The 25,536-nt window shown below is 50.6% G+C and overlaps 3 protein-coding genes across 3 annotated transcripts in view; 2 read left to right on the top strand and 1 right to left on the bottom strand.

Annotated features, from left to right (window-relative positions):
- The first annotated feature begins 1,187 nt into the window (after positions 1-1,187).
- CTDSPL2 (CTD small phosphatase like 2) lies at positions 1,188-13,488 on the top strand. Its single transcript, XM_066328152.1, has 12 exons — positions 1,188-1,397; positions 2,822-2,960; positions 3,922-4,071; positions 4,608-4,820; positions 6,570-6,648; positions 6,916-7,027; positions 7,887-7,973; positions 8,759-8,821; positions 8,916-8,995; positions 10,679-10,805; positions 11,029-11,124; positions 11,539-13,488. The coding sequence occupies exons 1-12, from the start codon at positions 1,206-1,208 to the stop codon at positions 11,602-11,604; spliced, it is 1,404 nt and encodes a 467-aa protein (XP_066184249.1). The 5' UTR covers positions 1,188-1,205; the 3' UTR covers positions 11,605-13,488.
- A 2,650-nt stretch (positions 13,489-16,138) lies between these two features.
- EIF3J (eukaryotic translation initiation factor 3 subunit J) lies at positions 16,139-24,297 on the top strand. The gene is made up of 8 exons (XM_066328153.1): positions 16,139-16,246; positions 16,335-16,435; positions 20,068-20,125; positions 20,346-20,437; positions 20,831-20,945; positions 21,781-21,939; positions 22,967-23,040; positions 23,317-24,297. The coding sequence occupies exons 1-8, from the start codon at positions 16,219-16,221 to the stop codon at positions 23,443-23,445; spliced, it is 756 nt and encodes a 251-aa protein (XP_066184250.1). The 5' UTR covers positions 16,139-16,218; the 3' UTR covers positions 23,446-24,297.
- Positions 24,298-24,905: 608 nt separating this feature from the next.
- SPG11 (SPG11 vesicle trafficking associated, spatacsin) overlaps positions 24,906-25,536 on the bottom strand; it is a 34,430-nt gene continuing 33,799 nt past the window's right edge. Inside the window, exon 40 of the mRNA XM_066328154.1 lies at positions 24,906-25,086. Within this exon, the coding sequence (XP_066184251.1) occupies positions 24,906-25,086 (181 nt within the window). The remainder of the gene's footprint in view (positions 25,087-25,536) is intronic.

Genomic DNA, 25,536 nt, shown 5'->3' on the forward strand with positions numbered 1-25,536 from the left:
TTCCTCATTAGCTCCAACACCTTGGTGTGAGACTGAGATTGACCTGGGAACAAACACAGCTGTGTAACAGGTTTGGGACTGGTTTTCAAAAATATTATCAGTCTATCCCTGTCTGTGACTCATCCCAGTGCCACCGTTGCCTTTTCCTGAACAACAGACCTGTTGTGACATTACTTACATGGTAAATGTTGCAGATTGTTTATTCTGTCTGTGCAGCAATCAGATCCACACTAAATGGACTCCAGAAGGGTAACTTACGTGTTAAATGCTGTATTTATTCTGCCTGTGCAGCAATCAGATCTACACTAAATGGACTCCAGAAAGGCAGGCACTGATTCCTGTCGTGATAAGCATACAATTTTCTTTAAAAAAACTGGGTTTTGCCATGATTTCAGGTGGGAAAGGCAAATTACTTTCCTTCCAGTATTTCTGTGCATTACACCTCAGATGGATTTCTTGCTACTTCATTTTTCTGTTCCTGATCCATCATAAGAATGATTTTAAGCATCAGGAGTCCCCTTCAAACCAGCCCAGAGAGCAGTGACACTGAGGCTCAGGTGTGACAATACCAGCAGCCCACTTGGAGGCTGGAGATAAATGGGATGCATTCCCTTTTACTCTGCTTTAATAAATACTACCTCAGCTGTATTGGAGCTGAGTTTGGGTTCCTTTGCAGGGCTGCTCTGTCTTCACCCACTCCGAGTGCACATGGCTCCTTCTGTGAGCACTGGGCAGGAATTCAGATTTATGCCTCAAGTTTAATGTGGAGACTTGCAGTGAAGGATTTTGAGGAACAGAGAGAGGAAAGAACTTCCCGGGTCACCGGGTCCAGTCATTTGGGGCTGGAGGCAACAGGCACCCTACCATCAATCCTTTCAGCAAGGGAGTTGACACCCTCCTGCTTGACAAGGTGTGATTGTTCCCAGGTTGGACTCGGTGACCTGAGAGGTGCTTTCCACCCCAGACAGCTCTGTCACGCTGGGCAGGTCGGTGTTTCCTCCTGCCTGCCCAGGGAGGGCTGTGCTGGGGGCTGGATCCAGGGTCTGGATGTGTGTTCCTGGAGATCACTGCTCCACCTGAGCTGGGGGCACCACCAGCCTCCTGGAATTCCTCACCTGCAGCACCCGCAGCACCCGCAGCTTCACCGTACCTTTCCTCACCGAGGGGTTCCTGTTTTTCCCCCCACAGCTTTCCATGTGGTACCCATGAAGATGAGGCTGAGGACAAGGAAAGCCTCCCAGCAGTCCAACCAGCTCCACACGCAGCGGGCGCTGCGGGCCAAGAGGAAACACTCGGAGCTGGAGGAGCCTTTACCTGGCGGCGGGGGAAAGCCACCCAAAAATGAGACAGGCCTCTTGTCTTCGATCAAAAAGTTCATCAAAGGAAGCACACCCAAGGTATGTGGGCTGCAGGGCCCTGCTGAGCTGCACAGGGGGTTGTAATCACTGCCAGTCTGGTTGGAAACCGGGTCTGGTGAGAATTAATCGTGTGGTGGAAGCAAAAGGTAAAGAATTGGAAGGCAGCAAGTGCCTGGGAGTTGTGTCAGGTAAAGCAGGCTTTGAAAGCTTCAGGAGTCAATTGTAGGTGTATTGAACAGTCCACTAAATCACAGGCTTTATTACCTGGTGTTTCTTTGTGAAAATGTCAGATAAATTCAGGACATTTTCAATTTCTCTTTTAAGGATTGCTTGAATCCGGATTCAAGGAATTACCAGTACTAACAACTTAGAAAAACCAGTCTGTAAGCAATAATTTCTTGACTATTTCTGGCAGTTTTATTCAAAATTGTTTAGGAGTCATTTAATCAATGAAGGTCAAGCCTCACAAATCCAAGTGTCATGGAGCTGCTCAGGGATTCCTGCAGTGAGCACTGCCCTGCTTGGAGCATCACATCCAGACCTTGTCGGGGAAAACCACCAAATCCCACATCCTGCTGCAGCTGGAAAGCTGAGCTTTACTGACCCACACATGTGAACACCTGTTGCAGTGAAAAATACACACACACACACACACACACACACACACACACACACATATATATATAAAAACTTTGGTAGGCTCAATGTAACCTTGCAATTACTTCAAGAACTGGCTTTTTTTCTCTAGATGGAGGCCAGTTAAAAACCCCACATCATCCATCCCAGAGGTTCAGATTCTGCCATTATGTAACTGCAGATTTGAAAGTGTCCAAGAAATCATAACTAATTTGCAGTGTATCCCGGATCAGCTACGTGATAAATAAAAATCTGGTAAAATTTCAACCTTTCATCAACTTGCCGTAGGTGTTTTTGGGGAAAAGCGTAAGAAACCTGTCATGAAGGTGTGCTGCACAAAGGGCCATGCACAGAAGATGTGCAAAACTGTTTGGTTCTGTCTCAGTCCCATGAGTGCTGCAGTCACTTATTGCCAGGTAAAGAGAATCCTTGAGTTTTTCACAGCTCAGTTTTGCCCTGCACTGCTGTGGATTGTCACACTGGATATTGTCGGGCAGTTCACCTCCTGTGTATTTAACAGGCAGAGGAACCAAGTTTCAGGTCATTTTAGTTGCTTTGTCTCTGCATTTCCCAACCTCTGCAGCACTGGAGTGTTTATAGATTGGCTGTAAAGACAGTTTTTCTCCACGTACAGTTTTCATTGCCCATACTTTGACTTAGTTTCAGCTCATGTAAAATCCCAGCTGCCAGACACTTGTTGCACCTTCTGCATCTGGAAGTGGAGCAGTGGAGGGATCCTTGGTGAACTTTCTCCAGGAGACAACATTCTCCATGGAGAAAGAGGCAGTGCTCAGTGTGTTTCTTTCCCTCCTCTTTTCTATTTTAAGGAAGAAAGAGAAAATCCCACCAAGAGGAGTCGGATTGAGCGGGATATCGATAACAACTTGATCACCTCCACGCCCCAGACCGGGGAGAAGCCCAACAAACAGCTCTCCAGGGTGCGGAGGAAAAGTCAGATGAATGGAGGTGGGTGAATGGTGCCCTGGGCCCTGCAGAGGGGGATTCCCTCATCTCCCAGCTGGGCACTGACCCAGGCCCCTCCTGCCCTGGGGGAGTTTCCTGGGGGCTCTGGCTGCCTTCAGGGAGGGCAGGGCTGAGCTGGGGACAGCATTTCCATGGGTGTGAGCAGCACTTCAGCACGCCCCAGGCACATCCTCTGTATCTCTGTGAGGACAGTTTGCATCAGCAGCAGCTACTCTGGAACTAAATCAACCTTTTTTTTGTTTTTAATTATTATTCTGAAAGTCCCACTATAATTTGATTTAGCTCTTCCCCCATTTCCTCACAAATAAGAGGGAAGCATGAGCTCCCAACTGCTGACATTTTGGAAATAAGCAGGTGTCCTTAGATGCTGGAGGCACTTGTCAGCACGCAGACAGGTTTCTGTCAGGGCTGTGAGATGGGGATTTGAGCTGTGGGGTGGACAGACCTGTCCCACCATCCAGAGCTCACCCTTGTTACGTGTCAGATCAGCGCCGTGCAGATCCTTGAACGCTGTCCTTTGTGGTCTGTGCTCACAGGTGACACTTGTGTCCCTCCCGGGCTGTGTTGGTGTCTCTGTGAGTGTGTGTGTGCACAGGAACAGACGATGAGCCCTGCAGCAGCTGCCAGGGAATTGTGACCCTTTCTCGTGCCTCCCTCTAGTGGAGCCTGGCACTGGCAGCTCACTGTGTCTCCCTCAGCCCCTGCCAGCATTCACACCTCTGCTCTTGGTGTGAGCCCCTTCATCTGGGGGCAGCTGCATCTGGAGACAAGCTCCAGAGCTGTTAAAAATGGACATTTTGGGTTTGTGCTGGGAGAAAGTTGCTGACTCTCCTGGACCCATGAGCAAGAGTACAGCCCTAGAGTGCAAATGCTGACCAGAAAGGAGCAGAGGCAGCTGAAGCCCAGCTGAGTTGTGTTTCAACTCGTGTCTTTTCTTTTCCAGAAGCTGGAAGTTATGAGATGACGAACCAACACGTGAAGCAAAATGGGAAATTGGAAGATAACCCTACCACAGGCAGTCCCCCACGAACAACGTTACTGGGAACCATATTTTCTCCTGTTTTCAATTTTTTTTCACCAGCAAATAAAAATGGTGAGTATTATTTAAAAAGCCAATAGTCTTAAAGCTGAGAGTGACAATTTTTTGTATGAAATTGCTGCTTTGAGTGACAATACACTTTTCATTCTGGTTTACAAACCAAGAGTTACTGCTGCCAGGCAAAAAAAGCTCCTTAATTCCTGGATGGGTTGGTGCTTGAGGAAAGAAGCTTACAAGCATTAGAACATTTCTTTCATAGGTGTATTTAGTGGTGCACCTTTCAGTTTAAAAAAAAAAATAAGGAGAAGGAAAAAAAAACAGGGATTCCATTCCTTGTCCCAAATGTGGTTTAAAATCATTGTCGTGGTCTTTGCTTTGGTTCTTATTTTTGTGGCATGAATCAGTGCCACAAATTTAGTTATTTAAATTTCGAAAATTTTCAAATTGTAGTTATTCTGTAATATGTAATTATTCTATATGTTTAATTATTCTGTAATACCCAACTGTTGCGTGCACCACGTGTGTGGTTCATAAGGAGAGTGGTGGGGACGTGGGGCTGAAGGTCACGGGGTGTCTGGGACTGTCCCCAGGAACGTCGGGCTCCGACTCCCCGGGGCAGGCCGTGGAGGCCGAGGAGATCGTCAAGCAGCTGGACATGGAGCAGGTGGACGAGATCACCACGAGCACGGCCACGTCCACCAACGGCGCCGCCTTCCCCGGGCAGCCCGGGCCACTGCGAGCCGTCAACAACGGCCTGGGGGACAGCCAGGAGCCGGGGGACCGCGACCTGCCGCCGCTCACCGGTACGGGACGGGGACAGGGGACACAGGGAGGGCTGCTGGGGACAGGGGACAGGGGACAGGGACAGGGGACAGGGACAGGGGACAGCCAGGAGCCGGGGGACCGCGACCTGCCGCCGCTCACCGGTACGGGATGGGGACAGGGGACACAGGGAGGGCTGCTGGGGACATCCCTGTGCTTGGGAAAGGGACAGGGGACAGGGACAGGGGACAGGGGACAGCCAGGAGCTGGGGGACCGCGACCTGCCGCCGCTCACCGGTACGGGACGGGGACAGGGACAGGGACAGGGGACAGGGACAGGGGACAGGGCACAGGGACAGGGACAGCCAGGAGCCGGGGGACCGCGACCTGCCGCCGCTCACCGGTACGGGACAGGGACATCCCTGTGCTGGGGACAGGGACAGGGACAGGGGACAGGGACAGGGGACAGGGGACAGGGACAGGGGACAGGGCACAGGGACAGGGGACAGCCAGGAGCCGGGGGACCGCGACCTGCCGCCGCTCACCGGTACGGGACAGGGACATCCCTGTGCTGGGGACAGGGACAGGGGACAGGGACAGGGGACAGGGACAGGGCACAGGGACAGGGCACAGGGACAGGGGACAGGGGACAGCCAGGAGCCGGGGGACCGCGACCTGCCGCCGCTCACCGGTACGGGATGGGGACAGGGCACAGGGGACAGGGCACAGGGACAGGGGACAGGGACAGGGACATCCCTGTGCTGGGGACAGGGGACAGGGACAGGGGACAGGGGACAGGGGACAGCGACCTGCCGCCGCTCACCGGTACGGGACAGGGATGGGGACATCCCTGTGCTGGGGACAGGGACAGGGACAGGGGACAGGGACAGGGGACAGCCAGGAGCCGGGGGACTGCGACCTGCTGCTGCTCACCGGTACAGGACGGGACAGAGTGGTCCTGGGGAGATTCCTGTCCTTGGGAAAGGGACAGGGGACAGGGACAGGAGAGTGCTCCTGGGGGTGCCCCGCCTTGGCAGGGCCTCCTGTCCCACCTTCCCTTAGGTAAAGGGCAGGGGACAGGGACAGGCCTGTGCCACAGGGGACAGGGGAGGGATGATCCTGGGAAGTCCAGCACCTTGCCAGGGGCTCTCCCTTTCCCTTGGGGCATGCAGACAGTGTTAACATTGATTTTTATGGCTGGCAGACAAATCTGGTTTGTGTACCAAAGACACAGTTTTGGCAGGAGTTATCTATTCCTGGTGCAACTCAGGTGGCCTCAACACTTCTTCCCGTGGGAGCAGAGATTCCAGGGGAAAGGAATTATTAGTGACACTGAACTTGCACACTCCAGAGAGAAATTGGTGACATTTTGATGTCTTGTGTTAGAACCATATGGTAAATGAGAAATACACAGACCCTCCATTCATTTTCCATATTTTCTTCAGAAGACATCATCTCTTCATCTCTTTTTTTTTTTTTTTTTTTTTTTTTTTACAAAAACTGTAGCCCTAAAACTCAGCTCCTGTGTTGGGCAGCACCAGACCCTTAAGCAAAACATCCCCAGCCCCTCGAAGCTCTGGTGGATGAGCAGCTTTTTGGCAGGGGGTAGATGTGACCTCTGAGCAGAGGGGCTGCTCTGGCCAGCCCTGGCAGGGGAGGGACAGTTTGGCACTGCTGTCCTCCCTCGTGCCTCACGTGCAGACTCTCACTTACCAGAAGTGCACTAATAAAACCAGCTCTTGTGGTTTTTTGTTTTATTTTTTGGTTTGGTCATTTTGGTTGAATTTCAGCACCAGTATCTCCAGACAGTGGCTACTCATCAGCTCATGCAGAAGCCACCTATGAAGAGGACTGGGAAGTCTTTGATCCGTAAGTGCTGGTCTTTCTCCTGGAAATACTAAATTAATCATTTGGGGTAGTGAATTAAAATGCTTCTATTTAAATTGAATAATTTTCGTGTTACAGTAATGAATTCCAAAAGCTCTTAGTTAAAAAAACAAGTGTATGCTCATGTGGGGTTTATTTCAATTTAAAATACTTACATCTTGTGCCTTAAATATTTCAACTGTCAACTTGGGGTACAACATTGCAGTTCAATAATGTCCATTTTTACAGCAAAATCTGTGTTATTTTCAGATACTATTTCATCAAACATGTCCCCCCACTAACAGAAGAGCAGCTGAACAGGAAGCCAGCTCTCCCACTGAAAACCAGAAGCACACCAGAGTTCTCATTAGTTCTAGACTTGGTAAATAAAAATATTTATACAAACTTTATACACTTAAACTTTACATCTTTAAATAAAGATATAGACACAAACCAAAGCAGGGGGCTGGAGCATTTCCCTTATTTTGTTTGCTGTGGAAATCAGTTGTGCTTGCTTTAAACCAAGACTTTTGAATGTTGCATAATTTTAGTTAAAAATAGTCAAAAAAGAATTAATTGTGGTAGGAATAGAAAATGAGCTGGATTTATCAAGTACTTATATCTTGCTTTAAAAAAAAAAAACAAAACTTCCAGTTTTGACATCTCAAGCAGTTATCTGTCCCCATAAAACTTCCCTAAATCCAGCATGGGAAAAATGAGGTGGAATAAACAGGAGAATGCAGTTACAAGTGTGTTCCATCAAGATTGATGAAAAATTCAACTTTTTCTTGTTAGAACATTCTTAAAGGGCACAAATCCACCTTTTGAAGTACTGTTATAAAATATATTTGCCTTTGGGATGAATTGTTTCAGTGTCTCTGGTTTGAAAGTTGTTTCAGACCCTGTTAATGGTGGTGTGACTTCTTGAGCAGCATCACTTGAGCACCACTGAAAGATACAGGCTGGAACTGAATGAGAGAAGAGCCTACAAAATAAAATACCTCCTTAGAACTACACCCCCAGTGCACAGTTTTAGTGACAATTTAAAAAAATTACAAGAATAATGCAATGTTTAATTCATCCTGAGAATCTTCTTCAGTCTTGACAGCACTTGCACAAAAGTACATTTTCCATTCTAAATAAACCTGCTTTAAAATGAACAGAAAATGCAGAAAACTCCTTCCATTTTCAACATTTTTTTTTTCACATCTTTGCTTTCTTTTATATAACTTTTTCTCTAGGATGAAACATTAGTGCACTGTAGTCTAAATGAATTAGAAGATGCTGCACTCACTTTTCCAGTTCTTTTTCAAGATGTCATTTACCAGGTAAATAGAAAACCACAAACTTTCTGGTTTTGTTTTGTGGGAATCCTTGCTGTGTGTAGTTGTTCTCAGCTTGTTTGAGGGGAGAGAAGCAGCAGCCTGGCATTTTACACCTGTCTGGTGACACAAAGTGCAGGTGTCAGGTCAGGCAGGGAATTTTGTCTTCACTGAAACTGTTCCCCTTTGCAGCTGCTCCCCGTGAGCCCAGATCCTGAAGCGGGCTCAGAGGAGGCAGAACCCTCCTGGCTGGGCCTCTGGTGGCTCCACAGTTCCTTCCAGGGAATGGTTTCTCTGTCTGTGCAGTTCTCTGCTGGTGGTTGAGTTTATGAGAGTGTAGAAACAACTGAAGCCTTTTATTAAATCACTTCTGACCCCCCCAGGCTCAGGTAATTAATTGTTGGTGGTTATCAAGAAGAGGATTTAATTCTTGTGTCCAGGGTTTGAAGGTGCTGGTGAGAGCAGAGTCAGGGTGTGCAGCCAAAGCAGCCAGTCTCATTTTTCATTTAGAGATTTTCCAACTTCTGTACTTCATTAGGTTTTCTTTTCTAATTCCATCCAGTTTTCCAGTGGGTGTGTTGAGGCTGGTGTCAGGGATGGTGTCAGGGATGGTGTCAGTGTGCTCCTCCTCCCCTCTGAGCTGCTGGGGTCCTGCTGTCACTGGGAGCTGTCACACGGGGAGTTGCTGCCTGCACCTTGTTTCTGATGCTGATTGTTGCTGATTTGGGGACGGGGCTGGGGGCTGGGGGCTGGCAGGTTTGCTGAAGCCCCTCTGTGTCTCTCTGCTGCAGGTGTACGTGCGGCTACGGCCGTTCTTCCGAGAGTTCCTGGAAAGGATGTCTCAGATCTATGAGGTAACCTGGCAGGCACAGCCTCTGAAATTCATGTCTTCAGTTGTGTCCACTTGTTTGTACCTCCAGTGGTGACTTTGTCCCCTCCAATCCCCAGATCATTCTGTTTACTGCTTCTAAGAAGGTGTATGCAGACAAGTTACTGAACATCCTGGACCCCAAAAAGCAGCTGGTCAGGTAAAACCAGAGCAATGTCCTGAGAAACTCAGTCCTGTGCCTGAGCAGTGGGGTGGGACTGTCCCTGCTGCAGTGGCTCATTCCTTGGGGCTCTGCCTGGGCCAAGAGAGGGAGAGAAATGGACTGAAGTGATGGAATTGGTGCCTTGTGATAAAATAAAAACCTGTCCCTCTTCAGCCTCTGTTGGGTTGGCTCGTGGGAAATGACCTCCTGGGGATCCAAAGTGTGCTTTGGAATGCACACTGCAAATAAAGGAAATTAAGCGAGCACCTGGATATTTTTAAACTAGTCAAACTCGAGTTATTGACTATAAATGTTATAAATTATAAAATATAAATATTTATTACAAATTATAAATTTATTATAAATTGTGATTTGTGTAGCTTTTACAATCAGCATGCTTTTCATTCTCACTCAATCACAAAACCATTTGTCTGTTGGTTTTGTATTAGAGCTGGTTTGGATTGTCATTTCTCAGCACTGAGCTGTGTTGGGAAGTGCTTGTCTCTCCCAGTTCCTCGGGGCAGAAGGAAATCCCAGGGTGAGGTTCTGTCCCTCTCACCGGGCAGGGTTCTGTGCCTGTGCTGCACCCAGACTGGTTCCTGCTCAGGGGTTTGCCCTGTGTGGGGTGTCCCAGGCCAGGGAACCCCTCCCTGGGGCTGCCACAGCTGTGTGACACCCCGGGGATGGTGCCCAGGGGGTGGTGGCACTGCAGAGCAGAGCCTGGGGCAGTGTCCCTGTGTCACACCCTCTGTCCCTGTGCAGACAGCTGGTCGCAGTGCTCAGGGCAGTGGCTCGGACAGGCTGCAGAGGTGTCCCTGTGCTGCCTGCCTCTGTCTGGGGCTGCTGTGGCTCTCCACCAGCCCCAGGGGCCTGTCAGGCCCCACACGTGTGACTCACACTCTAAATATAAATGTGGCAGCTCGTTTCCCTCCATGGCAACGTTGGGAGCTCAGCTCCTGCATGGAATTAGGCACACTGTGCACAGCTTCTGAGCACTCCTTTTAAACCTGCAGGCAGCCTGCAGTGGGGCTGGGCAGCCCCAAACCTGCCAGCTCCACATTGATGGTTCTGTGGCTACACCATGAAATGGGAGTTCTGTTCCTGCTGCTTTTTCAGTCAGAGCCCTCTGTGTCAATCCATCCTTTCTCCTGTCATAGATTACACAGGAGCAGGCTAATGGGCAGGGAAGGAGTTGATGGGATGTTTTGGCCCTGAGACTTTTTTTTTTTTTTTTGGAGATGTAATAATTGAAATGGGTTAGTTGCCAGCAGAGGTGTAACAGGAAAGGAAACATTCCTTGTGCCACTTTGTGTTCTGGCATGAGGTGGCACAGGGAGGCCCATTCTGTGAGGGGATAAAGGGATAATAAACCCCAGGAAACTGGCTCTGGGCAGCACCTGGGGCTTGGCACATCCTGGGGGTGTTCTGGGTCCCTTCCTTGGCCTGTCTGTGGAAGGGGTCAGAAACAAGAGCCTGGATAAATAAATACAAACACCTACCCCAGACCTGGGTTAGTGCAAAATCACCTGAGCTGGGCTGTAAAGGGAACAAAAAAAGGGCTCAATTCTCTGAACAGGACATCAGAAAAGAAAAAACTGGATAATGCTTTGGCAGAGCCCCGTGTCACTGGTGCAGTGTGGACCTTTGGGCTCATTAATGAGTGTTCTCCTCTAATGACAGGCATCGACTCTTCCGTGAGCATTGTGTGTGTGTACAAGGGAACTACATCAAGGATTTGAACATCCTGGGCAGAGACCTCTCCAAAACCATCATCATTGACAATTCACCACAAGCCTTTGCTTACCAGGTGAGGGCAGAGCTTCCAGGGACAGGGAAACCCTCACCTGGATTTCACTCCTGGTGTGGGTCTGGGGCTTCGTGTTGAAGTTGGCAAACCAAACTCTGGGAAAAATGCTCAGGGATCTGTAACTTGGAGACATTTCCTCCCCAAATCTGTCCCACAAGTCCTATTGGTAGATAAATTTAATATAAATCGTGTGTTGATGACTTTTTTTGTATTTTAACTTCAGCTTTCCAATGGAATTCCTATAGAAAGCTGGTTCATGGATAAAAATGATAATGAACTCCTAAAGTTGATTCCATTTCTGGAGAAACTCGTAGAGCTGGTAAGTGTTTGCTTTCTTGGCTTTTCCCAAAACTGCCAGTGAGTTCCTTTGATATTCTCACCTGTTGGTGAGGGTTTCTGAGTCTCTGGGTTGAGATGTGAAGACTCACACAGCAGAAGGGCACTTGTCATTGCTGTGCTGGAAATGCAGGGCTGTGGGATTGTGGCATCAGTCCTAAGGAATTTGGGAGTCTCTGAGCATTTTGGTGCCATTCTGGTGCTGCCCGTGCTGTGTGCCTTTATTCCTAAAAGGCCAATAAATCCCTGAGCCCTTGTGGATGCCGTGGAGTTACTTCTGGGACGGTGAAACTCGTGGTTTCTCTTTGTCAGCTCCGAGGAGGGGTGCTGGGGAAGGAGCCCTGCTGCAGTGGGGCTCTGCTGTGTGTGTCCTCCTAAAGCTGCCCTCTCCCCACAGAACGAAGACGTCCGACCTCACATCAGAGACAGATTTCGCTTGCACGATTTGCTACCGCCCGACTAAAGCCTTTGCTCTCACTGCCGAGGGGAGGAAATGCAGGACCCTGTTGGACTAATACAAAACATTGCCATTACTGTTGAAATTTTGCATTTTTGTACCCCGTCTTGCTTTTCTTATCTTTGGTGCCCAACAATGATCAAGGGTTACAGAAAGAGACTTTCAACACCTGAGGTTGCCGCCGTCAGTACAATCCAGTACCCGCAGTAGGGAGGCTAGAACAGAAAAGTCTTTAGAACTAGTGCGACTCCAAGGAAATTTTTTTATGTACAGGACATCTGCAGTTTATAAAGAAAATTCTGTTTCTGCCACCAGCAGTTTGACCTGTAGAAACACAGGATTTTATGATACAACAGAGATTGAAAACGGACTCGGATTTTCTCTCTGTTCGGTGCTCTAAGTGGGTTTGTAGCCACTTTTCTGTTACTTTTAAGATTCTCATTTCAACAGGAATGGCCAGTAAAAGTTGTTTTATTTTTCCTGTTAAGGTTTATAACCTTTTTACATTTTTGACCTGTATTAGATTAGAATTTCATTATGCATTCCTTTTAGTTGAGGCGCTTCATAGTTTTTCTGGAAATAGCCAAATTTTGTTAGTTTTTTATTAAACAGTTGGCTGGCCGTTTCCCTGCTTTGTCTGCCTGCATCCTGTATATTTGTTTAAAAATATTCTCTAGTTTTAGCCCACATAAGTTTCATTTAGAAAGAAAAAAAAACAACAAAAAAACCAACAAAAAAAACACCCCAACCCCAACCCTGCATTTATATTTTTCTTTCTGTAATATTCTACTGTAGTCGAAAAAAAAAAAAACCTTTTCAAAAAAAAAACAACAAAAAACAAAAAAACAAAAATAAATAAATGAAGAGACTGGCTAGCTAAAGAGGAAGCTCAGAATTCCCAATGTTCGGAATGTCCTAACCCATTGATGGCCACGGACAGAGCACACGCCTGGCACCACGATGGACAAGGAATACCTCACCCTGCGCCGTGCCCTGGGCAGGACCAGCTCACCTGGGCAGGTGTGGAGAGGCTGCCCTGGGCAGGGCTCTGCCATGCCCCTGGGGACAGCCCCGGCCCTGGCTCCCAATGCAGCGGCCCCTCGAGGGATGGGGTTGTGTTGGTGGGGCCCCGGAGGCTTTTTCTGGAAAAGGGAGGATTTGTCCGAGTTTAGGAAGCGTTTGCCTCTCGACTGCATTGCCACGCCACAGGCTCGGACTGGTTTTGTGTAAAAGATGTCACAGAACGGCACTTTTTCTAAAGAGAAGTTTGCTATTTTGTATGCTTGATAAGAAAGTACAGTATTGGAAATTAAAGGTGGACAGCTGATAATTGAGAAGTACGTCGATTAATTTTTTATGTATATTACCTGTTTACTTGTACAATTTTATTGTACAAATTACATGCAGCTTCATTTTCAAATGAGTCCTTAAAATAAGGAAAATCTTTTTAGCAAAACATTTAATTTTTGTATTTTTGATTTTAAAAGGCATGAGTTATGTCAACTTTTTCCAGTGTATTAATGAAGATTTTAACTTTTCATCAGGTTGAGTGTTTTCTTACTATATTATCTGTTGTGTATGTAGCTAGCACATGGTGTCACTGAACTGTTAAAACTTAGCATGTAGAGCAAGCCTGTTTTGTGGAAAATCCTTATTCATTAAAAACAAAATCATCATGGCAGATTTTCTGCAAAAAAAAAAAGTGAGAACATTTGCAATTCAGAATACTGATTTTTTTTGTATTTAAAGAAAGGTATTTTGCTTGCAGGAAAGAAATACTACAGATTCATTTTAATGAGAATCTTTTAAATGTATTTATCTTTAGGGCATCTGGGCATCTTTACGCTGTTTGTCTTATGTCTTTATTGAAATAAAATGTACAGAACATTACCTTTACATCTGCTTGGTGCAGCCGTGTCCCCTGGGCAGCGATGGATGCTGGACTCTGCCGGGGGCAGTTGTGTGGAGCTGCCCTTTGGTTTGCAGCCCCTTCTCCTTTGCTCCTCACAAGGTCAATCTCACTCTGAGGGGTTTCAGTTCCCCGCTGAAGCTTTGCCTAACGGGGGATTCCTCCCGCTTCCTCCACGGCACAGAACTGTCAAATCTGCCGCAGTGAGCCCAGCTTTAGCCCAGGGCCTTTGCCGGCTGTCACGGGATGTTCACCTGTTCCTGAACATCCTTTTCCCCAGGTCCTCGGTGGCTGCAGCCACGCCAAAAGTGCTTCCAGAGCTGAGGAAACCAAAGGCACCTTGCACTTTGCAGCTGTGTCTGTGCTGTGCCCATCAGATCCACGAGGGAGCCCCGAATGTGAACGAGGGGCCGTAGTTCTCCAGCAATGCACAGCGGGACTGACAGAGATTGCTTAGGAGACATGAAATATTCATGTGTTCCTGTGCTGCAAGCTTGGTGTTTATCACTGAACTCTGCAGAGTGGTTCTGCCTCCTGCAAACCTTTCTGCCGTGAAGCAAAGAGTTTTCATCCACAGGTTTTGTTCTGTCGTGCTCATCTCGAGGGGGAGTTCCCTGTTCCTGTGCCGAGGCCGGGGTCAGGTGGTGTCCCCAAAGGCACCCTGTGCCCAGGGGAGGCTCAGCCAGGTGTCAGTGTGGTTGTGTCCCCGAGCAGGGCATGGCAGTGCAGCTGGATCGCTGATTCCTGTGCTGTGTCCTTACGGAAACCACCACATCCCACGGCCAGAGTTGGGAATGATTGCCTCTGGGGGCTGTGGTGACCCGTTCTCCGTGTCCCCGTGGATCCTGTCCCGTGTTGGAGCACCGTGGTTCTGGCAGCACAGTGACACCTCGCAGACCTTCGGTGGCAGTGCCTGTTCAGTGCTTTGCTTTCCCTCGCCTTGGTGTCACTGGATTCACCCCACCTGACATTTCCCGTTGAGTTTGGATGTCGCAGGAGGCCTGGATGTCCCCGGGCTGGATTGGGGACCTCCCAGACCCGAGAGGAGCCAGCTGGAGGTGTCACAGCGAGGAGCCGATGGCGTTTGGGAAGAGCCCTGGGATGGGTGACAAACCCTGGCCAGTGTCACCCCCTGCCCCAGCACTGCCCTGCCACCAGCCCAGCTCCGGGGACAGCACCGAGCCCCGGCCAGGAGGGAGCAGCAGCAGAGGACGAGGTTTTGCTCTTGGTACTTGCAGAAATGTCATTGTACTGCTGGGGCTGAATCCTGTAACGTACGATGGGAAGAGAAGTCCTCTGTGCTGTGGGTTTCTGTTTCTTCTGCCATCGTTTCTAGTCTACACAAGCACAAAGATTTAATTAAATACTTATGCTCTGGATTCTGGTTTTGATGATTTTTAGCTGATATCATCCTTCACTGAGCCTGTTTTCTGTAAGTCAAGACATTGCTCCTGTCAGTTTTCAGCCTTGAAATGGAAGAAAAGAAATCATGTCTATGTTTTGCTGTCAAGGAAAAATTTAAATGTACTGCGTGACTCCTTAGAATTCCAAATTACATATTCCAATATTAACATATTCCAAATTACTGCACAATTCCTGGCAATTTTGTGATTATCCCGGCAGCACCCTGAGCCTGTGAAACTGTAGACTTGGCGAGGGTATAACCTGTGACATTGTTTGATCTGTAAGTATAGCCCTGTTATTATTTATATTGGCTGGTAAATGGAGGAGAACAGGAAAAGGATGATAAATTTGGAAGTCTCTATTTTTTCTTGGTGCTTTTCCTAGACACACGTGCGTGATTTATACAGGTGTATACAGAGATCATTTATTTGTTACATGAAAGACACGCTCTAAATTTATTACCTTCAGACAAAAGCTATCCTCCTTTTCCACTCCCCGGGACTCTCCCGGCGCTGGGAGCTGGCGGTGAAGGAGAGAACAATCCCGGCTGTGCTCTGTTCCGTGGTACAGGGCAGAGGGGGGAGAACGTGGCGCCCTGGCGTGGATAAACCGAGCGCGGCGTGGCCGGAGCAGCACAGCGGGGCCCCGGTGCCGCCGGTACCGTGTGTGTGGGGCTGAGCCCGCAGAACCGAACCGAACCGGGCCGGGCCCCGGCAGCTTCGGCTGTGCCGGTACCGTGTGTGTGGGGCTGAGCCCGCAGAACCGAACCGAACCGGGCCGGGCGCTGCGCTCCGCTCCCGGGCCGGGCGTGGGGCCGCTCCCGGGCCGGGCGGGCTCTGCCCCGGGACTGCGGAGTGCCGGCCCCGGGCCGCTCCCCACCCGCCTCCGGGACCCAATGCAGATCCCGTTCCCAATTCCTATCCCATTCCCGGTCCCGTTCCCGTTCCCAATGCCGATCCCAATTCCGTTCCCTTTCCCGATCCCGTTCCCGTTCCCATTCCCAATGCCGATCCCTGTCCCTTTCCCAATCCCATTCCCTTTCCCGTTCCCGTTCCCGATCCCGATCCCGTTCCCGTTCCCATTCCCAATGCCGATCCCTGTCCCTTTCCCAATCCCATTCCCAATCCCATTCCCTTTCCCGTTCCCGTTCCCGTTCCCGTTCCCGATCCCGATCCCGTTCCCGCCCGTTCCCGCGCGGCGCTCAGGCCCCGCCTCCCGGGGGCGTGTCCGGGGGCGGGGCGGGGTCATTCCGCCGCCGTCCCGGCGTGCCCCGCGCGGCGCTGCCCGGCGGCCGCGGTCGGGGCAAGATGGCGGCGGAGGCGGCGGACTCGTGGGGTGGGTGCGGCGGGGCCGCGGGGCCCGGGGCCGGCGGGGGCCCCCCCGCGCCGCTCCCCGCCCCTCACCCGCGCTCCTCTCCCCACAGACGCCGACAGCTTCGAGGTGGTGGAGCCGGTGGCGAAGCGGCTGGTGCCGGGGGTGGCCGGGGACCGCTGGGCCGGCGAGGATGAGGAGGACGACGTGAAGGTGCGGCCGGGCGGGCCCCGCCGGGGCCTGGCGGTGCGGCGGCTGCGGGGCCCGCTGTGGGGGCGGCGGGGACGGGCGGGCCGCGGCCATATGGCGCCGAGCGCGGGGCCCAGACCGGGCCGGGCGGGGGCTCGGGGCTCGGGCCTCGGCGGGCGGCGGGGCCGGGCACCTCGGGGCGCCGCCCGCGGCAGCGACTCCGGGCTCGGTCACGGTGACAAGTCCAAATGCCAAGAGAACCCGAGCCGGCCCTGCCCGGAGCCGCTGTCGCTGCCCTGGGACTTGCAGGGCAGGAAGGGTCACACAGACGCTCTTAAAGTGGCACCTCCTGACGTCTGGGGAATCCACCTGCTGCTTTCCAGCTGCTTCCCGGGCTCCGGGGCGCTTTCCCCTGGCGTTCCGCGGCCTTTCGGGCCCTGGGCTGTGAGTGGGGTGAGCTCAGGAGGTGTCAGCTCGGGTTTAATGCCCGCAGTGCTGTGTCCGTGCTTCTGCTGCTGACCAGACACTTCTGTGCTCTGCCATCGCGTCTTTTCACCTGATTTTCCTGCTCCTCCACACGCCACCGGGCGGGGTTTGCCGTGTGTCAGCGTGCTGTCTGCACCGGAGTGGGGATAAAACGTGTGGAGGATCATTCCTGGTGCTGCCGAAGGCACAGCTCCCTCAAAGGCTGTTTGCTCCTGCCCGGCTCCAGCTGCCCTTGGCACGGTGCTGGCGCCACAGAAAGCTCAATTTGCTTCATATTCGTGTGGATAATGCAAAGGAATGCCAGGGAATGCACAAGGAAAACACCAGATGGGTTTCAAGGCCAGGCTGGATGGGGCTTGAAGCAACCTGCTCTAGTGGAAGGTGTCCCTGCCCTGCCCGGGGGGAACTGGGTGGTCTCTGAGGACCCTTCTGGCCCGAACCAGCCCAGGATTCTGGCAGGACAATAAGGCAACTAAAAAGACGTGTTGGTTTCCTCCAGTCCTGGGACATTGTAACACTGGCTGAGGACTCGGGGCTGGTTTTGAGGACACTGTTGCCAGAGTCTTTACAAAGCACCAGGAGTTTTTCTTGGGGCTCAGGTGGAGTTCTTCTCATTACCAGTATGGGAAAAGTAGTTGATCTTCTCTTAAAAACCCTGAAATGACCAAATTTCTGTGATTCTGTGTGTAATTTTCTTTCTTAAATGAAGTAGTGGCCAGAGTCCCAGGTGTCACATATGGGCAGCAGGGGAAGGACAGGAATGAGTGTGGGCAGCGTGGAAGGGACACAGGTGTGTGTGACTGACACAGATGTGCCTGCAGCTCTGTGCAGACACCCCCAGCTCAGACTCTCTGTGACATTTGCTTTTCCTCCTGCCTTAGAAAGTGGGCAGCTTTCCTGCTGGATAGAATGTGTCCAGGGGAACTGGGCCAGAGTGGTTCTCTTGGAGACACCTGAGGGTTCTGTTTAACAAAGGAACATTCACCACATGGAATCCCAGAATGGCTGGGGTTGGAGAGACCCCTCCAGTGGCATCCCACCATGGCAGGGACACCTTCCACTGCTCCCAGCCCCATCCAGCCTGGCCTTGGGCACTGCCAGGGATCCAGCTGCTCTGGGAATTCCCTCCCAGGGAACAATTCCCTCCCAAAATCCCATCCATCCCCGTGCTCTGGCAGTGGGAAGACATTTTGCATCCTACACGTAGCAAGGATGCAGCTGCTTAACTATTTCCAAGGGATTATGGACTTAGTGCCAGAGCTGCATCTAGAGAGGATCCAGCAAGGAAAGGTGTTTCGTTTTGGTGTATTTTGCTTTGGTTTGCCCTTCCTGCTGGATTCCCAAAGGCCCCTGCTCAGGCTCTGGATCCCTCAGTGTGATCCCACCATGGGGAACTCCCCACGTGAGGGAAATGATGTGGTCTGATGTAACAGCACAAAGTTCTGGCCGTGGCTTTCTGAGGGTACCTCAGAGTTTGGAATGTGCTTTGTGTCTGCAGATCTGTGTTTTGGGGGGGTTTTTAGTAATGAACTTGCAGTAACTGTTAATTTGGGAAACGTCAACTTCCCGGGTTTAAAATTAGCACCTTTGGTAACAGAACTCCTCTCAGTGTTCCCCAGCACACGTTTCCCACAAGTTGGGCCTCCTGCCAAGGGATTTTCATCCCTTGACTCAGTGCTGGCTCAGGCAGAGCGGGGCAGGGCCTGCTCCATCCCAGTCAGTCCCTGTCACCTCCCAGCCTGGCCCAGGGGGAGGTCAGGACACAGAAACACTGTTGAAATGCTGGGGAATAAAGGTGTTCTCTGGGAATTACTGTATCACTGCAAGGACACAGCGCTAAGGCAGGTCCTCCAAGAGAGCTCCCTGGGTTTGTAAACCAGGCCTGGCTGCAGGATTTGGTATTCCCTGATTTTATAAAGCAGGCCTGGCTGCAGGATTTGGTATTCCCTGGAGTTTATAAACCAGGCCTGGCTGCAGGATTTGGTATTCCCTGGGTTTGTAAACCAGGCCTAGCTGCAGGATTTGGTATTCCCTGGGTTTGTAAACCAGGCCTGGCTGCAGGATTTGGTATTCCCTGGGTTTGTAAACCAGGCCTGGCTGGCAGGATTTGGTATTCCCTGGAGTTTATAAACCAGGCCTGGCTGCAGGATTTGGTATTCCCTGGGTTTATAAACCAGGCCTGGCTGCAGGATTTGGTATTCCCTGGGTTTGTAAACCAGGCCTGGCTGGCAGGATTTGGTATTCCCTGGAGTTTATAAACCAGGCCTGGCTGCAGGATTTGGTATTCCCTGGGTTTGTAAACCAGGCCTGGCTGCAGGATTTGGTATTCCCTGGGTTTGTAAACCAGGCCTGGCTGCACGATTTGGTATTCCCTGGGTTTGTAAACCAGGCCTGGCTGCAGGATGGGGTCAGGGCACATCTCCTGGTGTGGAGGAGTGTCCCCAGACACCCCAGTGCCATGGATGGATCCCTTGTGCCCTTCCTCTGCAGTTTGTATCTGACACCAGGCCAGGGGCCTGAGGCAGCTCCCCAGTGCTGAGTGGAGCTGTTTAAGCAGTGGGTGTAACAAACTTAATTAGACGTGAGCTACAATAATGCTGCTCCAAACTCAAGTCAGCTGTGTGGAATGTGGCAGGGGAGCCGAGGCCGCGGCAAGTGCCAATTATCCGGGGTGAGCTGCTGGAGGACTCGGGTGTCTCCTGGCTTGGCTCAGCACATCCTGCTGGAACGTGGGGCTCTGCACCCCTGCCTGTGCTGTGGGCTCCCAGAGGAGCCCTGCAGGCACAGGAGTGCCTTTCCCAGCACAGCAGAGGGTCCTGGGCTGGTGTGCACGGAGCACAGCGCTGCTCTGACGTGGTTTCAGCTGGGCTCTGCTCTGCCCATCCCTCAGTGGGGACCAGTGTTTCACTGTACCAGAAATGAGAATAAAGTCCTGTTTATGTGGGTGGTGTTGGACTGTTTGTGACCTGGCTGTTGTAATTATTGACACAAGCTGATAGTTTGACCAAAACCTGCCTTTTTCATGGTAACAACTGGCCCCAACCAGCATGAACAGCTCCAAAACCCCCTGAGGATCAGCTGCCATGGCTCACTCACTCTGACACCACCAGGGTTTGTGGGTTCTGGAAGAGGTTACAGGTATCTGTAAAACAACCTTTAATGTTTTGCAGGATAACTGGGACGATGAGGAGGAAGAGGAGGAGGTGAAGGAGACAGAGGTAAAACAAGGTGAGGCTTTAAGATAACCCCTGGCTCTGTATCAGCATGGGAACAGACACTGGGGGGTGTGAGGATCAAACCTGAGCAGGGCTGGGTCTAACAGGAACCTCCTCAGCTCTGTGCTCAGTCCCAGGAGCTGAGCTCTGTGGCTCCCAGTGTTTCTGTGGTTGTGGGGGGAAAAGTAACCATCAGACTTCTGAGGGCTGTGTTTGTCGTTCACCTTCTACAGAACCGAAAGTTTCGGAAAAAAAGAAAATAGCAGAAAAAATCAAAGAAAAAGAAAAGCTACAGAAGAAAAAGCAAGAGGAGCTTAAAAAAAGGGTAACTCCTGATTTTTTCTGGGTCACATAAAATTCAGAGGGCAGGTGTGATTTGGGGTTTTTTTGGAGGTTGAGCAAGATCTGAAAAGGTCTTGATTTGTCTGATAAACCAAACTTAGGTCTTGGATGTGATCCTCTCTGGGGCTGGGAGCTTTAATTCCTGTATAATTTACCCAGTGATTGGATCAGTGTTATCCCAGTTGCTCTGTGTGCAGCCCGTGCTGGAACAGGCAGGAGGAGTGGGAGTTTGGTGTTTCTTCCCATTCCTTGTGAAATGAACAATTTGCTGAGGCTCCAGGGAATGGGTTCCCTGAGCAGCAGGGGGATTCAGTGGCTCTGGAGAAGACACCGTGTCTTTGAGGTGCCACCTTCTCCCTGTGTGCTCTCCCTGCAGTTAGAGGCACCAGAGGAACAGAAGGAGCTCACACCAGAAGAACAGTTGGCAGACAAACTACGGCTAAAGAAGTTACAAGAGGAGTCAGACCTGGAGTTGGCAAAGGAGACCTTCGGTGAGTTAAAGCAGGAAATAAACCCCTGAGACACGTGGGGCTCTGCAGAGCCTGAGCAGGGTTTGGCTCGTGGCACTGAGAACAAAGAGGTGGCAAAGATGCTGATGCACAGCAGCATTCCTCAAACGTGGAAGGGTTTCCTTGATGGTGGGGAGTGATTCAGCTCGTTGCTCAGGGGAGGTTGTGCTCAGTGAGTTGTCACAGAGCACAGCGCTTGGGGAGTGTGCACTGGATGCAGCTGCAAGGAACCAGCTGAGTTCTGCACTCAGGAGGTTGAGGCAGGGGTTGTTCATTTGGGGGAAAAAACGGCTTCCTGGTGCAGGTTGTGCAGAGAACAGCAATAGCTGGGTCAAATTACTGAGTTTGACTCAGCTTCAGAAATTGTTGGACAGAGACTTTGGACACGGGTGTGGAGTGACAGAGCACAGGGAATGGCTTTCCACTGGCAAAGGGCAGTGTTGGGTGGGATATTGGGCAGGAATTGTTCCCTGGCAGGGTGGGCAGGGCTGGCACAGGGTGCCCAGAGCAGCTGGGGCTGCCCCTGGATCCCTGGCAGTGCCCAAGATCAGGTTGGATGGACTTGGAGCAGCCTGGGACAGTGGGAGGTGTCCCTGCCCTGACAGGGTGGCACTGGAGAGGCTTTAAAGGTCCCTTCCAACCCAGACCACTGAGGGATTCTGAGAAATTACTGAGTTTTGCAGCAAAGTTCCTTCCTGCAAGGCCGGGGATGGGCCCTGGCTGTGGGGGCAGCAGAGCTCAGGGAGGTGGGAACCAGTCCCCTTTTAGGGCTCACAGCTAAAAATGTTCTCTGTGACACCCCTGCCTGTCCCTGCAGGTGTAAATAGCACTTGTGGAATAGATGCCATGAACCCCTCTTCGAAAGACGACTTCACGGAATTTGGGAAGCTGCTCAAGGAGAAGATCACACAGTACGAGAAGTCGTTACACTACGCCGGCTTCTTGGAAGCCTTGCTCCGGGACGTCTGCATTTCCTGTGAGTGCCAGGGAGCCCCAGTGGTGCCACCAGGGAGCCCCAGTGGTGCCACCAGGGAGCCCCAGTGGTGCCACCAGGGAGCCCCAGTGGTGCCACCAGGGAGCCCCAGCTGTGCTGCAGCTGCAGTGGAGCATGTGCTGTGACAGTGTTCAGAGGGGATCACTCTGTTAGCTTGTTTTAAAACACTGACCTGACTCCATTCTCACAGCCTCCACTAAGGATCCTCTCCTCGTGCAAGAGTTGCTTTTTCTGCACGTTGGTCAGAGACAATCATCTAAAAAGTGTGAATTTTTATGCTGATCTAAACCCTGCGTGTTTTTCTTGAAGCCAGTTCTAAAATAATAAGGGTAAATTTTCTGAGGTGGATAATTCAAGTACCTCATTTGGAGGGGAACTATTACAAAATCGAGTTCATGTAATTCTGGAGCTGCTGATTAACTGTTCTGGAATTCAGCATGTAACTATACAGAGATGAAGTAACTGAAGCTCCTTTTCCCAGTGCCCTGGTGGCTGGAGCAGTGGCTGGGATGGTTCCTTGCCCTGTACCCAGTTGTCCTTCAGTGAGGGGTAACTCAATCCCAGCTGGAGCTGGGCCCATCCCTCATCCCAGCTGGCAGCTTCCATCTCAGAGGGATCCCAGAGCTCCCACCAGGGGGGACTCCCAGCCTCTTGCACCATTTATTGATAAACATAATTTATTGTTAATCCAGTGCTCCTTTTGAGACGTTTTACTGTATTTTACTGTGTCCATATTTTACTGTTCAAATGTCTCAATTAGAATCTTCTGTTCAGTAACTTTATTTGCAAGTTTTACCTTCTACAATGCTCAGGCTTGCAAGGAACCAGCTGGAATCCTTGTTGGGATTATAAGGACCAGAACCACCCACTCTGTGTTCTGCTCATTTAAATCAAGTAACTGCCCATAGTTACCCTAATGCTTATTTCTAGTTTTAGAGATTGGATGTTATTTAACTGCCTTATAAGAACAACATTGATCAGGAATCTTTTTTTTTTTCCCCTGATGCAGTGGAGGTGGATGATTTGAAAAAGATCACAAACACTCTGACAGTATTATGCAGTGAAAAACAAAAACAAGAGAAGGTAAGAGTGGGGCTGCTCCTCAGAGATCACAGCCCCTGCTTTTATTAGTTACTTGTTGATAGTCCAGGGGAAGCAGGATGAAAGGCAGAAGGGGGGCAGAGAGTTGGGGACACCTGGGACTGTCACAGCTTTCCTAGGAAGAGAAAACGTGTGGGGTGGAAACCATTGGCAGTGCAGGGGCTGTGACTGCTCAGTGCCTCTGGGCTGACCCCAGCTGGGGAAACGACAGAGCTCTGGGCCTGTCCAAATAACCACCCTCATCCTCTTGGCACACAGAATAAAGCCAAAAAGAAGAAAAAAGGTGTTGTGCCTGGCGGGGGGCTGAAGGCGACGATGAAAGACGACCTGGCCGACTACGGCGGCTACGACGGCGAGTACGTACAAGACTTTGAAGACTTCATGTGACATTTATCTCCCTTCTGATGTCTTTCTGTTGCCCATAATCCCTTAAACATGTAGCACAACCTTTCTTCCTCTAAATTCTGCCAAATGCTACAATCAGAATTGCAGTATCTGTGTGCTGGGGGCTGGAGGGGCCGGGTCCGGGCGGAGGCTCCGGGTGGAACGGAAAAGGTCTGGAAATTGCAGTTAAAAACCCAAAATTCTGATAATGGGCACTGCTGCTGTTTATAGCAACAGCCACTAAATTGGGAAGGAATTGGAACAAGGTGAAGGATTATAACCAGCACAGCTCCATGACATGGCCTTAACTGTGCCTGCTCCAGGGCCAGGGCTGAGCACGAGCAGTTTGCAGCAAGGTGTGCACGTAGAGTTCCAGTCGCTTTGTCTTGAGTTAGAGCTTGAGGATTTCAGTATTTTGGGAAGGGAACTGCTAACTTCAGTGTGGAGTGCTGCACCTGGGAGTGTGTCCCCTGGGACAGCCACTGCTCCAGAGCCTGGCACCTGACCAGTGCCTGCTGGGGCAGAGCAAGGCAAAACCCACTTGTGGCCCGAGGATGAAGTTTAGTTCCATTCATTTAAATTTCTACTAATGCAGCTGTCTGGGTTGGGTGTTCTTTAACAGTTAATTAAGGGGTTAAGTGTAAAAGAAAAAAACCAAACCACACGCCTTCCTTGGGGCTCTCCTGGGTTGTGGTGGGTCTCTCACAACTCGGCCGTTTTCTTTCATTAAAAACCAAACTTGCTTAGCAAACTGCAGCAGTTCCTACAGTTGGGCAAATTGTTATGTTAACAATTACAACATCTGCAATGTTTTATAAAGCAACTAATTTAATAAAATCACTATTGAGGACTTCACCAGGCTGGCCTTGGAGCAGTTCTTCTGGGCCTGACAGGAAAAATACATGAAGAGGGAGAGTTGCTGAGCTGAGCTGTGCTGGGGGTGTGCCCATGGCTGGGGCCAGGAAAGGAATTTGTATTTAATAACTGTAAGAATACATTTGACTTGATTATTTCTTCTACTCCAAGACAGCAGAATAAGGAATGTGCTGTTCAAAGCTGTGTAAGACTTTAGAAATCAGACTGGACTCAAAGAACACATTATTCTGCTGTGTACCTGATACCTTCACTGATTCTGCTGTTCCAGCCCCTTGGCTGGACATTGTGCACACCTGTTTCAGCCTCTTTGGATACAATTCCTGGGCTAATTCCCTAATCTCTGCTTCACCCCCAACCTGGGCCAGTCAGAGTGTGCTGGTGACTCAAGTAATTTATAAACCGTAAGATTTATAGATTTATTATACAACACATAATTTTAGTTTAACACTGTCAGCATTTAAATACTTACAAACCCTGTCCAGTTTTCTGGAGTAATTTTTGCAGAGCAGCAGAGCCCTGGGAGCAGGCCATTGATAAAATCTGTGTTACTCAGCACTGACCCTGCAGTCTGTGCTCTGGGCTGGAATTCAGCTGGATAAGAGGTCGTTGAGGCAGCAGCCAGTCTGAGGGTCCTTCAGCAGGGAGTTCACCACGTCATAGAACTTGTGGTCGTAGGCCAGCCTGTAGTAGGTGTAGATGTCCTCACAGTGGCTCAGGAACCGCTTCAGGTTCCTCAGGGCAGCCTCAGCAGGGGGCTGCTGTTTCACCCTGCAACAATTGCAAAGGAGCTGACACACAGAAGCTTCCCAGGCCCTGAGACTCCTGCTCTGGGCCTGCAAAAATGACATTTTCAACAAGAGGTTGCACTCAACACCTGCATTTGAATCTCCTGGTTGTTTACTTGCTCTGATTGATTTTAAAAATTTGCTCTGCCCAGCCCTGAGCTCCTTGTCCAGCTCAAGGACAAGGCTGGATCAGAGACACTTCCACGCTGTGCTCAGGAGCCAAACCCTTCCGTGGCAGGGTGGGCACGGCTGGCACAGGGTGCCCAGAGCAGCTGGGGCTGCCCCTGGATCCCTGCAGTGCCCAAGGCCAGGCTGGACACTGGGGTTGGAGCACCTGGGACAGCGGCAGGTGTCCCTGGGACAGTGGGAGGTGTCCCTGCCATGGCAGGGATGGCACTGGATGGGATTTAAGGTCCCTTCCCACCCAAACCAT

This window comes from Sylvia atricapilla, chromosome 13 (assembly GCF_009819655.1).
Source record: "Sylvia atricapilla isolate bSylAtr1 chromosome 13, bSylAtr1.pri, whole genome shotgun sequence".
In the NCBI taxonomy this organism is placed as follows: Eukaryota; Metazoa; Chordata; class Aves; order Passeriformes; family Sylviidae; genus Sylvia; species Sylvia atricapilla.